The 15,464-nt window shown below is 33.8% G+C and overlaps 1 protein-coding gene across 8 annotated transcripts in view; it reads right to left on the reverse strand.

Moving 5' to 3' along the window:
- The window catches only part of ZNF385D (zinc finger protein 385D), a 447,042-nt gene that overhangs the window by 49,563 nt on the left and 382,015 nt on the right, over window positions 1–15,464 (reverse strand). For 6 of the 8 annotated variants that reach the window (XM_048076084.2, XM_066991890.1, XM_048076086.2 and 3 more), the window contains one exon: window positions 9,408–9,437. The exons of the other annotated variants lie outside the window; for them this stretch is intronic. In XM_048076084.2, coding sequence (XP_047932041.1) covers window positions 9,408–9,437 — 30 coding nt within the window. The remainder of the gene's footprint in view (window positions 1–9,407; window positions 9,438–15,464) is intronic. 8 annotated transcript variants of the gene reach the window in all.

Below are 15,464 nucleotides of genomic sequence, written 5' to 3' on the forward strand. Positions count from 1 at the left end.
AAACAAGTGATCCAGATCCATCTTGGGCTACAATTCATTGGGCAATATGCAACACAGAGAAATAAAAACTCCAGACAGACAGGTAGCTACAGTACTTGAGCTAAACCTTCATTGCTAAGGTTTTTGGTAAGATAATTTCTTCATTGCTGTTTGCGTAATGGCTTCTGGGGCTCAGGGCATCACAGCTACCACCAAACAGGCAATGTTGTATCTATCGTGGACCTATCTAACATCTATCCAACACATAGCTGGAGCTTGGAGAATACCTCTCTCACTTCCACTGAGCTTTATCCCCATTATTCTGTAAGTAAAACTGTCCCAGCTTTCTGTTTTATTTTGTTGTTGTTGTTTCATTTTTTTTTCTCCTTCAATAATTCCAGTGGCAGTCAATATAACAGTAACATGATTGTCTCACTTGAATTGAAGTTGGACAACCCCCTTTTGAACCTGGAACTCCTCTGAGTGCCATATACCACTAAATTAACCAGTAATATATGGTAAATATGAATTTATAAAATGGACACTGGGAAAAATCTCTTTAAACCTCTCCCTGCTTCTTCACAAATTACGCTAATAATAATCCAGACCTTTACATAAACTTAAACACATATTAACAGTTCAAAATCTCTAGATAAATTAATTTCACTAATCTTTGAAAATTGTTATGCATGGTCTTTACAAAACTTCACAAATAGTCTATAAACCATGCTACTACAATATGATGAGTTTTATCACTTCTTTTACAGCTGGAAACTTTGTGTCTGATATCCATAAGTATGTCTTATCTGGAAGACAGACAGGGTTTTGCAGTAATTAAAGTGGAAGAATAATAAAAGAAGCTGCACACGACTGTACTGCTAATAAAATCTCGTGCTTCTCAATCAGAACCATTCATTTCCTTAGAGACACAAAAGACAAATCTTGTATATACTGCACTGATGCTTCACTAGCTTGTAGCCAAGGTAGGTTAAAGAAACATTTGAAATAATAAATGTTATTTGAAAGTTATATTTGATATTAAGTATTTCCTTTTGAAGAAAATACGATAAGTTGCCAAAGTAGAGCTCTTTTACAAGAGGATGTTTGTTCATATATGAAAGGACAATTTGGGGTATCAGTTTCATTATTCTGATATCAGTCAACCATTTAGTACCATGGAGATGCATCTTTCCACAACTACTCTGTACAACTTTCTACCAATTTCAGTTTCTGGAAGAATGGTCTCTTCGGTGATGATCACACCTGAAGTTAAATTAAATGAAGAAATGTCTTAAACTGGCTGTGAAATAATCAAATATTTAAGTCTCCTAAGGCCTCTCTCTGGTCAATATATGAACAAGAACAACAACAAAAAACACCTTAAAAAAATAAATAATAATGAATTCTTCAAACCAGGACTTGAAAAAATTAGTAGCATATTAGGTTAACTATTAATATTGAAAATAAATATGTCTTTGCTCAGTTCACATAATCAGAAGTAAATTTAAAAATAAATAAGTAAATAGAAAATAAGATCAAAAGTACTACAGAGTCTCCTTTCCTAGATAAAATATCAGATCTTGTCTCTCAATTCAGAGACTGCCCAAATGTGTAGTAATGACCTTGAAAAAGATAAGCGTGTTCTTCAAATTAGTAGTAAAAGACTCAGTAGGTAGGAGGGTGGGCTCAGTCACTGGAAAGCACTCCCTGTCAACCATAAAGCAAGCAGGCACACAATAGCTGTTGCTCAGAGAATGATGACACACTACCAAAAGAAGATAAATGTACTCCCGAATATGTAAGGCTGGAAATGTCAGCAGTATATCTTATGAGTTGCATAATGACAGCCATCTTGATTAGATAGTGTCCACAGTGTCTGAGGAAGGCAAAACCAATAAGTTTAGAGTAGATCCACAAGAGTTCAGAAAAGAAACTGCTTTTTTCTAACTTTCTTTTAGTATTTTTTTCTTATATAAACAGCAGCAGGTAACAAACTAAATAAAAATAATACAGGCAGAGTTAAAAGATAATACAAAATATAATGACCTGTTCTGGATGAACCAGCACAGTATCCACAACACTTGGATTTTTTTTTTTATTTTTTTTTCCTTTGTACCACTGTTTTTCCCCTCAGTATTCTCATTTCAAAGACTGACTTTGAAGTGTCCTGGAACATAGTAGAAAGTCTAAGGAAAGAATGAGACAGAGATTTCTAGTCACAGATGGTTCTTCTAGACTATTACCGATCAACAAAAATGTAGCAAAAAATATGTGTTTACAACAACACAGTTAACTAGGAAGTAGGAGTGGGCTAATTCAAAATTTTATTTATTTTATTCCTTTGTTTCAAGTTAGCTAAGAATTGTTAAATGCTTAAAATAAAATGACGGTGGGAAGGTAGTCATGAAGCAGGGTTCACAGTTTTTCATGAAGACAACCAGGGACCTTGATTTGGACCTAGACAAACTACTGGATAATTAAAAGGCAGACGAATGACAATTCAGAATTTATGAACAGCTATCACAGTAGACAGCTTGAATACTCTGACCTAGGAAAAATGGAACTATAGAGGAGAATCTCAAATATCTGTACAGTCAGAGCACATTTGAAACATCATCTACAGCAGTAACAAAAGTGGAGGTTAAAGGTTAAAATTTGCAGTAGCAGGCTGGGTAATTTTCCTTTAAATTTATCCAAACACACTAGTTAAGTGCAATTTTGTACCAGGAATCACTTCTTGCCTTTTAAACAATTTTGTGACCTTTAAATGTGTCCCCTGACTTCAACTCAATAAGGCATTGGGATATCTCTCAAAAACATGAAAAGAAGATGCAGTCCCTGTTCAAGTGGTGGTTGGACCCCAATATGGCAAGGACACTGGTTCAGGGTTTTTGTCAATATGAATTGTACAACTACTCCATTAGTTTCCATGTTGACTTCCACTCATCAGGGGCATAATTCACCTTCTCTAGTTGGTGGTGCAGTTGCCGTGCTCATTGTTGATATCTGGAGCAGGGGAGCTGCAGGATCTATGACACAGTATATACCTCAGGCTGGTAAACTACAGTGAGAAAACAGCAAGTGAAATGAAAGCCCTCTTAGTTCCCCCCTTCATCTTGGTAATCAGTGTCTGACTATCCAGGTACTGTGCATGAATTTATCTAAATTTAAACAAACAAAAAAAGCTACCTATCTTTTGTGTTTTCAGAAGAAAAAAAAAGAAAAAAAAAAAAGAAAGAGAAAAAAGTAGATGGATTTTCATTTTGGAGGTGTCATTCATAAGTTTATTGCCACAAAGGCTATTTTTATTGGGTTAAAAGTTCTGAAATCTTATAAGTTTGAAGTATAAAAGCTGTTTCATGTTACAAGATACTGCCATCCATGCTACTGGTAAAGTATAAAGGTCTTCCCCAGGTAGCATGTTCCCAGCTGCTGTGAGCACTGTCACTCCTGTGCAAGAACTTGAGGTGTCCCCACTAGTCATAGATCAAATTGCGCAGCTGAAGCTCACATTATTTATATTCTACAGCAGAGACAATGCACTAACCCCCCTCCAGAGCATTCCCCTGCCCTGGTGACCTAACAAAAAACTAGGAATCACATGAACGATAAATGTTACAGGATTTGCCATTTATTTCAAGCACCATCAATGGCTGCTGATATTTCCTTATACTTATAAACAGGAAAAAGTATTTCCATATGAGAAATATCCAATTATTAAGGGCAACTACTGCTAGTGAATTCCATTGGATGGCTGAAGTAGGTAATATGTTGATACAACTTGCAGATGGATCTGCTAAGATGATGTTAGAAACTTGAAGCTATTAAACCAGCAGTGCAGAAAATGAACCAGAAATAGTAAAAAGTAAAATGTAGCAAAGGAAGGGATTAAAACAGCACAGCAGCTGTCTCAGGACTCCCATGATAAGGTGAATGAAATGAAAAGCTCATTTGAAGTCTCTAATGATAGAAAATAGCTATTTGCAAGCAGAAATAAAATAATTTGAAAAGTGTGATAAAAAAGTTTTTTTTTTTTTTTAAAAAAAAAACCACCTTGAATTCTCTGTAATACTCAGCTAGAAATACAGGCTACTGGAATTTACATTAATGTCTACATTTGGATAAGTGTAGATCTACTGGATTAAGTTAGAAGATAGTTCTGAATCTTCTAAAATGCTTCTTACATGACTTAAAGCTGACCATAGGTGGAACAAGAAAAAGAAAACAATCGTAAATTCTGATTGAAAGAAGAAAGAAGAATGCTTAAAAGAAAACAGTTTGGGAATTAAGACATGAATTTCAATTGTCTCATTTAATGTAAATTTTAATAATGACAGAAAAAGAAAATACTAAAGCAAGTGTAAGAATATAAAGAAATTAGTCTTCCAGAGAAATAAAACATCTTTACTTATCTAGAGTCAATTTTGTAAAATAATTCCAAAAGAATTTCACTAGAATATGTCTACAAAAACTAGTGCCTCGTGATTGCATTGCAAGGCCTATAATTAGGCTTAAATCCACTTAATATGTTCAATATTCATGCTGCATCATTCTGGTATCTTAGATAACTTTTAACCTTTGAACATTCTAGAACAGTGCAAACACAAAACATCAGCATGCTTAACAATTATCAATCAAATATGCAAACTCATAAAAACAATTTTTGGTAGGAAAGACTGATTTTCTATTAATTTCCATTCGTTGTCATTAATTAATTGATCTCATTTACTTCACTACTCAATTTCCATCCCAAGATTGATGTAGTGGTGATAGATTTATAATTACTTGAATCATCCTGTTTACCTTTTCTGAATACTGACACAACTTTTACTTTCTTCTACTCCTGGGTTTTCCAGTGTCTACACTATACAGAAAACTGTAACAGCCTATGCAGACAGCGCTTTATCTGGTTCTTTTTAAACTTTCAGATGTTACTTTTCCCGGTCTTTTGTGTAATTTAGTAATCGTGTTAATACACTTAATGTTGCCATTAGCATGGAAAACATTTAAACATCAACATTATCATCAAATTGACATAAGTAAACTGTTTTGTTTTTTTTTTTTCTTCTCAAATCAAATGTATCAAACACAGTTCCCAGTTAGTTCCCAGTTCCCTGGTTCTTGGAACTCTAAAGAGTGCTTCCCCCCCCCCAGCCTATGTTTATTTTTGCATCCATTTGTTTTCTATAATGATATTCTGTAATTCTTACTGTCTTACATAATCGGTTTTAGTTCCTTTGATTAGTTCCTTTGATATTAATTTGGCTATGAATATGCCATAAAACAAGAGTTTTAATGCTGGCAGACTGCTATTTGATGTATCAAAGTAGAGCACAGTATGTGCAAAGATGATTTGAGAAATATACAATCATTCTTCAAGATGTTTGAAACCCTATAAGAATTTTGAGAATAACAGAATCTTAATATACCTATCCTGAAGTTATAGCTACGGTTTGCCTGACCTACCTATAAGTAAGCTATTTATTATATGGAAAAAAACAGTAAGTCCAAGCAGCACAAGATTCAGATACCTGAAGACTGACTACATGTTTAATTTCCTCCTCAGACATTGCAGTCACAGTTATGCCTTATCTCAAGATAACTTTATGTTTGCTGGTACTGAAGACATGTAACTAACCTTATGCGTAGTTTAGGCTTATTAGACTTACAACTGGGGCATCAGAAAACCTTAAAACAATTAGATACTAGATTAATTTTTAATTTTCCCAATACTTCAAAACACATTTATTTATTTGGGGGGGGAGGGGGAATATTGACAGGGACTGAGGAAGCTAAAATGTCAGATGACTGATATTTTAGTTTGTTTTAACTTTGTTTGATTGGGACTAAACATAAAACGGATAGTTGTAAAGTCTAACTCTAATAGAGAGTGGAAGGTATATCTTAGCAAAGCAACGATACATTACAAAAGAATTTCACCTATGAGACTTCTCCATGTGAGCAAAGAAATCAATGAACTGCCAATACTTTCAATAAGTTATTTAAAGATGTGGAATACCAAATGGAAGACCAAATAATTACTGCAGTGTCACTGTTTCAAAAATAAATTTGTTCTTAACATTCTTGCAGTAGTTTTGAATTGTATTCAGTTTCACCCTATTTCTGAAAATGCCTACTACATGTACATGTAGTCTGTTTATAATTTCTGCTGAGCTGAGTTCTCGTAACATGAATAGCCAGTGAAATGGATCAGAAAAAGCAGATTCTCATATGTTTATTAATCCATCTGTTCCAGCTCTGATAGTTTTTAGACCACTCTGAATAGTGCTATAAGGGTATCAAAGAGCAATGGCACTAAATGTTTAACACAGTACATTTACTCATGTTTTCAAACACACTCTTCTCCTTTCTTTGTTTTAGGCATGATAAGAATATGACAGGAACCAAAATAAAATAAAATAAAATAAAAATTGAAAAAAAAAAAAGAAAAATTAAAGACCAGACAAATTCTTAAACATCTCAGGACAAGAGTCTGCCTTTGACTTAGAAATGTCAAACAAACAAACAAAAAAAATATTCAAATTACAACCACTTTCTGTTTCTCCATTGTCCAGACATTATGATGTTAGCAAGAAGAAAATCAATCAATTAAATGAAGGCATATTTACTCTTCTGTTGCCCTGAAAGCAGAGGTCCTTTGAAAGAATTTCAGATTTGCAAAAACTGACCACTTATCCAAGATCAGGAAGTTCAACTCCATTCAAAATCAATCCATAAGCTAACAAACTAAACAATTACATAATAGTAACAGGCTTCTGAATCTGATGTTTTATAATAAAAATGTAAAAGAGGATCAAGATCTGAAATACCATGATTTTTCTGAAATCCCAAAGACTAGAACTGTGAAGCCTTCAGACCTATCCTACTAGCTTGTGTCAACTGCACTCATAACAGGACAAAACACACCATGAAGGCTGAGTCATTAAGCAGATGCATGTTACAGTACTTGATACAGTTTTCAGAGCAATGCTCTTGAATATCTGATAAACAGAATCTAATAAACTGGAGATTATTCTCAAGATTTCTAGCAGTTGTAACTATGGGCATGCAGCAAACAAGCTGACATTTCCTTGAGATACTGTGAAAGATCCTATTTAATATCTCAATAGAAAATGTTTTTCATACCTATGAACAACAGCATTGTTAATACTGGACTTTCATACTGATACAGATGTTGTGACTGACAGTAGTTTCTATCTGCAGGATTATTCAAGCATAAAATCGTTGTCAAGGCAATCCCAATCAAAAGCAGCTGAGTCCACAGAAAACACATGGTGTTCATATGACAAAGCTCTCCGTGTACATAGATGGAAGGAAAGAATGATTTTATTGTGCATTAATGATCAATTGAGGCGCACATAAATTACTGTAATTTTTATATCGCCATTTAGCTACACTCAGAAAGAAAGAAAAAACCCTAGTTCTACATAAAGATCGAAAGAGAGGCTATTGTCTTCCAAATTACCATTGAGCTCTAATGTAAAATTGGTACAACAGTCTGTGGAATGCTGATAACATTTTGTGCTGCAGTTAGCTACAGATTGTCTGAAGTGTGGAAAAGTCAAAGCATAGGTGATTTAAAGTGAAAGACATTGTAACACAGTTAAATGTGACTGCTTCGGATTGAATTTTATGAGTATGTGATTAAGAGAATTGATAACTATGAATCAGTAATCTCTTATTTCCAAGCAAATGACAAGAGCATCAGGAAATAAGAATACTTTTTTCACACTAAAATTTTTCCTTAAGATTTTTCATTCAAATAAAATTTGAAAAGGGTCAAATTTTGAATTGGGTGATTGGGAAGCAGGCAATGAAGCCCTCTATCTGACTTTGGAATGCTTCTGTGTTGTGTTAAGCACCAAACAATTACTCCTCATTTATTATTTCATGCTTGCAACTTTGGAATGCTCCACCCAAAATATCTCAAGATATGAGATAGCATGAAGTAATAATCCTTACAAAGCTTCAAGGTCATTGCTATGTTGTCGCACGCACTAAAACATTGACTTGTAAAGAAAATCAATTTAGATCTAAGATCTCATGATCCTAAACCCAGTATTAGCCTGCTATTTCTGCTGTGCCCTAAGCAATGCTGAAACAATCTGAAGAAATTACTTGTCCAAACAAGAGCGTACTTTATAATATAATAAAGCATAAAGAAACAAAACAACAACTAAATTATACAAACAGACTGCACTGAAGTGTCTTCTTAGATTAAACATCCTTAATGTAACAATTAAATTTAAAAGGGTATTCAAAGCCTAAGCTGTGCTAGCAAGTTGCACACTGGGATCATACAATAAATTGTTTCTGCATCTTCTAGCAGATTTTTATTAGTATTAACTACTATTCTGAATTTTAAATATAGTTGGCATTTGAGTCATTATTAGAATTAGAATTTCTTTCAGCTACAAAAGATTAACAAGAATCTTTTGTACCTAACAACAGCTATATATAAAAATGCTAATAGATAGGCAGTGACACTTTAATTAAATATCTTAATGGCATACATATATATATATGTAAACAGCATGACTTCATCATCTTTCCTTAAGAAAGAAAAATTTAGTGCATTTTGCCATTAAGAACAAAGGATTAAACAAATCACTCATATGATAAGGTAGGGTGGCTACACCAAGCAACACTGGAAATAATCCAATAATTCTTAATATATGGAAGCCTTCATAAACCACAAAGCTTAGCTATTACTGAAACAGATGTTTATAATAATATATAAAAAAAGGCAAAAAAAAAAGCTCAAAAGCTAAATGTAAGAGAGAGAAAATGAAAGTGGAAACCAAATGAAAAGCAGAGATGAAAGGAAACTGATTTTCTTTTTCAAATGGAAGCTCCTTTTCATTACAGTTTCTGGAGCAGAACCAGGAAATGCAAAAATATATCTATGTATAGAGCTAGTGTACACATGGATTTGACTACATAAGCCATAAAAGAAAGAAAGAAAGGTGTGTTAATACACTATATTTGAGGAAACAGTCAGTCATCTGCCTTGAACCTGAGAAGGACTACTATTGCAAATATGCATGCATATAAACATTCAAATAATCATATTCAAAAAAACATTTTTTCTTATTTTTAAATGAAACTGCTGCATTACTGGTCAATTATATGCTTTCATACTATAAATATTCATACAACCAAGTTTCATTTGAGCATTACTTTTGAAAACTTTTCCCAACAACTTAGAGCAGAAGTTTTGAATATTAAATAAAGCATCAGACACTTACTAAAAACAAAGAATCCTTTGAGTCATTGCTAGAAACCTGAAAGAGACACAAACAATGTTCTACTAGGACATGTTACCTAGGACACCACTGGTTGAATGTAATAACATAAAAATGAAGTTAGTATTTTAATAGTAAACAATACATACTCCAGCTGCCTACCTTTATCAGGCAATAGTTTTTCTCCAATGCCTAAAAAATGAGATCAGAAAAAGATTCACGATTTTCAAAAAAACATTAAGAAATTCTCTTTTCATCAGTCAGAAATCCAAAATCTATTCAGAAACTTATTAAAATTTTCACTTGACAGACAGTAATAGTGTCATCTGATAAATAACCATTTAAAAATTAACTGATACAACTCATATTGTGAAAATTAAGTATTAAATTCTTACAGATAAATTCACAATTCAGTTAAAAAGAAACAAAATTTGTGAGAAAAAATTTGGACCTCTTGAAGGAAAGGGCAATTTGCTCACTGAGGTTGAGAATTTGTCTAAGCTAACTTTAGCCTTTAACATCTGACCTAGTCACTACAGTTTATTTCTTTGTTTTTAATAAATATATGCACTCAAATGAAAAGAAAGACTCTTTCTCATGAATTCTTCATTCATAGATATTTATTTTAGAATGAGATGAAATGTGCCCTAGACTCCATTGACAAGATTTCCTCTCACACTAAGGAGAATCTAGTGCAATTGTCAATATGTCATATGCAATTGTCGATACATATATCTATAGATGGTCAAAGAAATTCCACGTAGGTTCTCAGTAAATATTGTGTTTAAAAAATCAGTGTCTATCTCTCCTTTATATTCTCAATAAAACCAAAAGGACAGATAAAGTGTCTATTCAGTTCAGTGGTTATATTCTTTTAAAACACTGCATTTGTAGCTTGACTTCTCCATCTCAATATTGGTGAACGATATACTGGATACTGTGCAATGTTATCGCCACTACCTACATATCTACAGACCAATTTCATATCTGATGTAAGATGATATAAGGCAACAGATCTGCTTTAACTTTTACTCCCAATGTCTGTAGACCATCGAGTCATCCCCCAGAAGCATAGTTAAAGGTTGCAAAAGGGTGATAAAATACACTATGGAATTATTAGAAAAGTCACAATACACAAAGACAATATAGTATATAACAGAGCACAAAGTAGATGTAAAAATATGCATCCAACGAGGTTCCATCAATGATCTTTTATTTTAATTGCATGTAAAATACATTTTATAATAGTAATATACATTACATAAAATCAATGTGATTTGCCTAATGGGAAACCAGTGCAAACCTATTAAAGCCATGCATTAGCAGAATTTAGAGATCTGCGTAAGTCTTATGCATTTTCATGTTAATCCTCTTATTTTGCTTTGACGTTCTTTTTTTTTTTTCTTTCTTACAGTTTCTTAGTTCACATTTTTACCAAAACACAAAACAGCAATAACAAAACAACACACAAAAGATAATAGAAAAAATGTATGAGCTGGCAGCCCCAGTGGGTTGTGGTCAGCAGCACAAAGGCCAGCTGGAGGACAGTCACTAGTGGCCCTCAGGGATTATTAGTGCCAATACTGTCTTCATTAATGACCCAGACACTGAGATAGAGTGCATCCTCAGCAAGTTTGCAGATGATACAAAACTGGGATGAGTGCCTGATACACTAGATGGGTGTGCTGCTATTTAGAGGGACCTGGACAGTCTGGAGAAATAGGACAACAAGAGTCCCGTGAAGCTCAACAAAGGACAATGCAGTTATGAAACTGAGCAGGAATAATGCCATGCACCAGCCTGGGTTGGGGGCTGACTTCCTGGAAAGCATCTGTGTGGAGAAGGACTCAGGGTCCTGGTGAACACCAGGCTAATCCAGCAGCATGCCCTTGCCACAAAGAATGTCAATGGCATCCTGAATTGCATTAAGAAGAATGTTGACAGTACATTGAGGAATGTGATCCTTCCCTTCTAGTCAGCCCTGGTGAGAAACTCCTGCAGTGCTTGGTCCAGTTCTGGGCTACTCCATACACAAGAGACATGAACACATTGGATCAAGTCCAACAAACAGCTGAAAAGGTGATTAAGGGCTTAGAGCATCTGTTGTATGAGGAGAAGATGAGATCTGGGACTGTTAAGCCTGGAGAAGAGCAGCTCAGGGAACTGCTATCCATGTATATAAATACCTTATGAGGTCAGGTGTGGGGAATAAAGAAGACGGAGCAAGAGACCCTTTTCAATGATGCCCAGTGACAGGGCATGACCCAATGGGCACAAAAAGAAATACAAGAGATTAGACTCAGTACCCCATAAAATCTTTTTTACTGTGTGGGTAGTCAAACACTCTAACAGGTTGCCCAGCAAGGTTGTGAAGATATCCAAAACCTGACTGAACAAGGTAATGATCAACCTGCTCTAGCTGACAGCTCTGAGCTGGAAGGTGAAATATCTGATATCCAGATGTCCCTTTTAAGGTCTCTTCACTAAAGAGAATTCAAAAATTGTGTCATTCTGTGGCATTTGTGCCTTCCAAACTCCAACATATCTTCCTTTTCATGCCATCTTCCTTCCTTCCACCTTGACTTACTACAACATTTCTGATTTCTTTCTCCTCTCTGTCTTCCTTTTTTTCTGTCCAAGGCCTTGTCAGATGGGCTTCTCTATCAGTCACCAACCTACTCCACCTGTAACTATTTCAGAGTTAATCCAGCTGGACTAAAATGTTTTTTTCAAGAGTGAGTTGAATCTGCTGACCATCAATATCCTACCATTTCTTAGATTTAAAAAAAAAAAAAAAAAAGTGTTTTGGGAAGGCATGGCTCACTTAAAATTTCCCCACAAAGAACAATTTTCAAATGGGCCAGAGAAAGAAAATAGAACTTTATGCTTTCTCCTATGTTATTACCACACTTACATTCAATATCTGGAAGAAAAAAAAAAAATTTAAAAAAAAAGAAAAAAAAAGAGAGACATCAAAGACTGCTATAATGACAGCTTCAAATAACATTTTTTTTCCTTTTTGGAAAGGTCTACTTATCCTTCTCCATTGATAAGAAATGATGGCTGAATTCTCTGCTGAATTAAGAAAAAAAAAATAAAAGTCCAAGTCTTCAGAACGTAACCCATAATAAGGTGCTTACAGAGAGTCCTTCCTAAATTCAAATAGCTTCTGAAATGATCAATATTCAGACGTATACAACGATACAGAGTTTTCGTTTTACATGGATATAAACTTGAACACTCACTCTAAATCCATAAATCCACATTCAGGAAAATGACTTAACTGGACAGGACATATAATTATGCTGACAGAAAACAGTCTAAACATATTCTGAGAGATTTTCCTAAAGTATCAGCCCTTACAGCCATTGTAAAGGTGTGAAGCATTTTATGAGGAAAACATACATTGACAGAAAACAGGATGAATTTTTAAAGCTATCCCAGACCTTTAATAACTCTATAGCAGGGAATATATATATATACATGTATCATAATATATGTTGAAAATATTCATTTTTTGTTATCACCCTTTGAACTGGCTTGTATATTTTCACAAAGTGAGCTTGTCTTTGGAATGGTCATACTTTCAGTTTTTCTGTGCTAAGTAACTACAGGTATCACATATAAAATGATAAGTAGAGATGAAAGGAGGATATTAAATAATAGAATGGATAACAAAGTTCCCACATGCTTAGAATATCCATTATGTGACTGGCAGTATAGCTCTTCATGATATTTCATTCCCCCCAAATTCCTCAAGTTCTAGCCTTCTAATGTTTCTAAAAAGTACTTAAAATGTTAAAAACCAAACAAACAAAAACAAAACTGACATTTACAGAATAAGCAAAATGACCCTGTATTTCATGTTTTTTCCTTAGTACTTACGCTATCAATATAAGGAAACATTTATGAAAGTTTTTAAGGAGTCTGCTTGCATGGTGGATTGCACAGTCTCCATTATTTATTGCAATAACGCATGCTGGCACCATGTCTAACAAAATACAAGTGTGTATACTGTGTAATCTTTTTTCATAATCTTCATTGCATAGCGCTGCCGATTTCCTGATGGCATTTCATTGCTGGAGCTGCTAAGTGTGCAAAGAACCAGTGAACTGAAATTCTGACCAATGTGCTGTGACTGACGTGTAATTCACCATTTAACCACTGCTGTACATGATGGATTGGAGGTGATACGAACATGACCCTATCCTCAGTGTATTTAGGATCAAGTATTAATCTTCAGTACTAAGCATTTTATTTTATTTTATTTTGATTTAATTTTACTGTAGGAAAAGCTTTGGTTACAAATGATCACACGTGCAGGTAACAGAACTTATTTCTAGTTATGAATGATGAATTCATAAAATATATTCATTAGTGTAACTATTCTCTCAGAACTGCACATTACTATCAGAATATTTGACTTTTAGAGTGATCATTTGTAAATAGCAAATGCAGTGCAGCATGTTCTGATGTTTTATTCTGGCTTTCAGAAAACATTTTGATCTTTAAATTTCTATCAAGTAAATATAAAATTTATTTATTTATTTATTTAAACTTATAAGGCAGACAATTTCATCCTTTTAGCTACTCATAATGGATTTTTTTTTTTCTGATAATGTGCTTACATACTTGATTCTACAAAGGATAATTTATACCAAGGATATGCCATTCTACTGCCAGTCACATCAATGTGGACATGTAATAACCATATTTGCCTTTTGATAGAACAGGCTGCCTTTCTTTGAATAACAGTGGTTGAATAGGGCTTTTGCCACAAGTTGAACAGTGCTCAGTGTTTTGTGAAACAGTCAGATTTTAGGCTGTTTGTCAACTAGTATTAAAATTTTTCTTGTAGAATGCTATGGAGGTCAGTATTTCCAACGTAGACTACATATGTATACATGTACATACATATATGTATACACACATTTACAAAATTAATCTAGGAAGTCACAAACTGTGTAAATCTGAGGAAACTCCTGCACAGACCATTGCTTTTGTGGTTAACTAGTTTTGTGATGTTTTCATATTTATGCTGATATTAATACTGATTTGTACTACTGACCTTGGATACAAGACAGTTCATTCAAGGGTCTAATTCAAAGCCTGATGGAAAGAGTCAGACTCGTTTTAAGGCACTTTGGATAATCCTCCAAACTTACATAGAATCAAAAAGAAAGTAACTAAAAACAAAAACAACAACAACAAAAAAACAGATTTGAGTAATAAGAAAAAGCTTCAAATTCTCTCACTTTTTTCTTCTTTTCCTCTAAACACTAGATCATATTTTGTAAACAATAATTTGCTCTTTCCCTCTTACTGTTCTGACCATGGTAACAGATAGCAGCAGAAGAAACTTGTAAAGAGATTTGTATGTTTAGAAATATATATTAAAAAAACTAATAATAACTTTTGACATTTCCCGTCTTTGTTCCCATTCTCCCATACTTCATTTCTTTCATAATAGAAACATCAACATCCCTCTTACTGTTCTGATCACAGTAACAGGTAAGTAGGATAAACTTTTACAGGTATTTGTATGTTTAGAAACACATATATATATTTTTAAATAACTTACATTCCCCCCTTTGTCCTTATGCTTCATTTCTTTCATCACAGAAACAAAAATATTTGGAATATTTTCAATTTTTATTTATTTATTTATTTGTAACAAACACAACAATATTGTAATAACTATTTTTTAAAGCAATGTTATTACTGTTGGGATATAAATTTCCATTAAAATATATGCAGTGTGTAAGAAAAGTCTATACCAAAGAGAGATCTCTATATAGATATGTATATTTATAGAGAGACAGACATATAGACAGGTATCTGCCTATAACAAATATAGCAAAAAAGTAACCTAAAGAAAATACTGCACATCTGCAAGGTACTTTTTTTGTTGTTGTTTTTACTATAGTTGGCTAGTGCACACCGATTTACAGTGCTAAACTGACTGAATCAGGACAGTGAGCAGCTTTCAGCATCAGTAGTCTCTGCTTTTTCATAGCTTTGGCTTTTTTGCTGTTGCTGTGTTTGACTTGTTTGGTGAAGGGGGGTTGGTTATGACTAAATATGCAAACTGTAAACCTTCATACAGAGAATAACAAAAGCAGTCATACCTTGTGCGATACTAGACTACACTTCAATGAATTTACAACCTTCCTTTGAAATTTCCAGTAGAGTAACCACATATTTAAAATGTGAGCTTAA

Source organism: Anser cygnoides, chromosome 2 (genome assembly GCF_040182565.1).
Source record: "Anser cygnoides isolate HZ-2024a breed goose chromosome 2, Taihu_goose_T2T_genome, whole genome shotgun sequence".
Classification (NCBI taxonomy): Eukaryota; Metazoa; Chordata; class Aves; order Anseriformes; family Anatidae; genus Anser; species Anser cygnoides.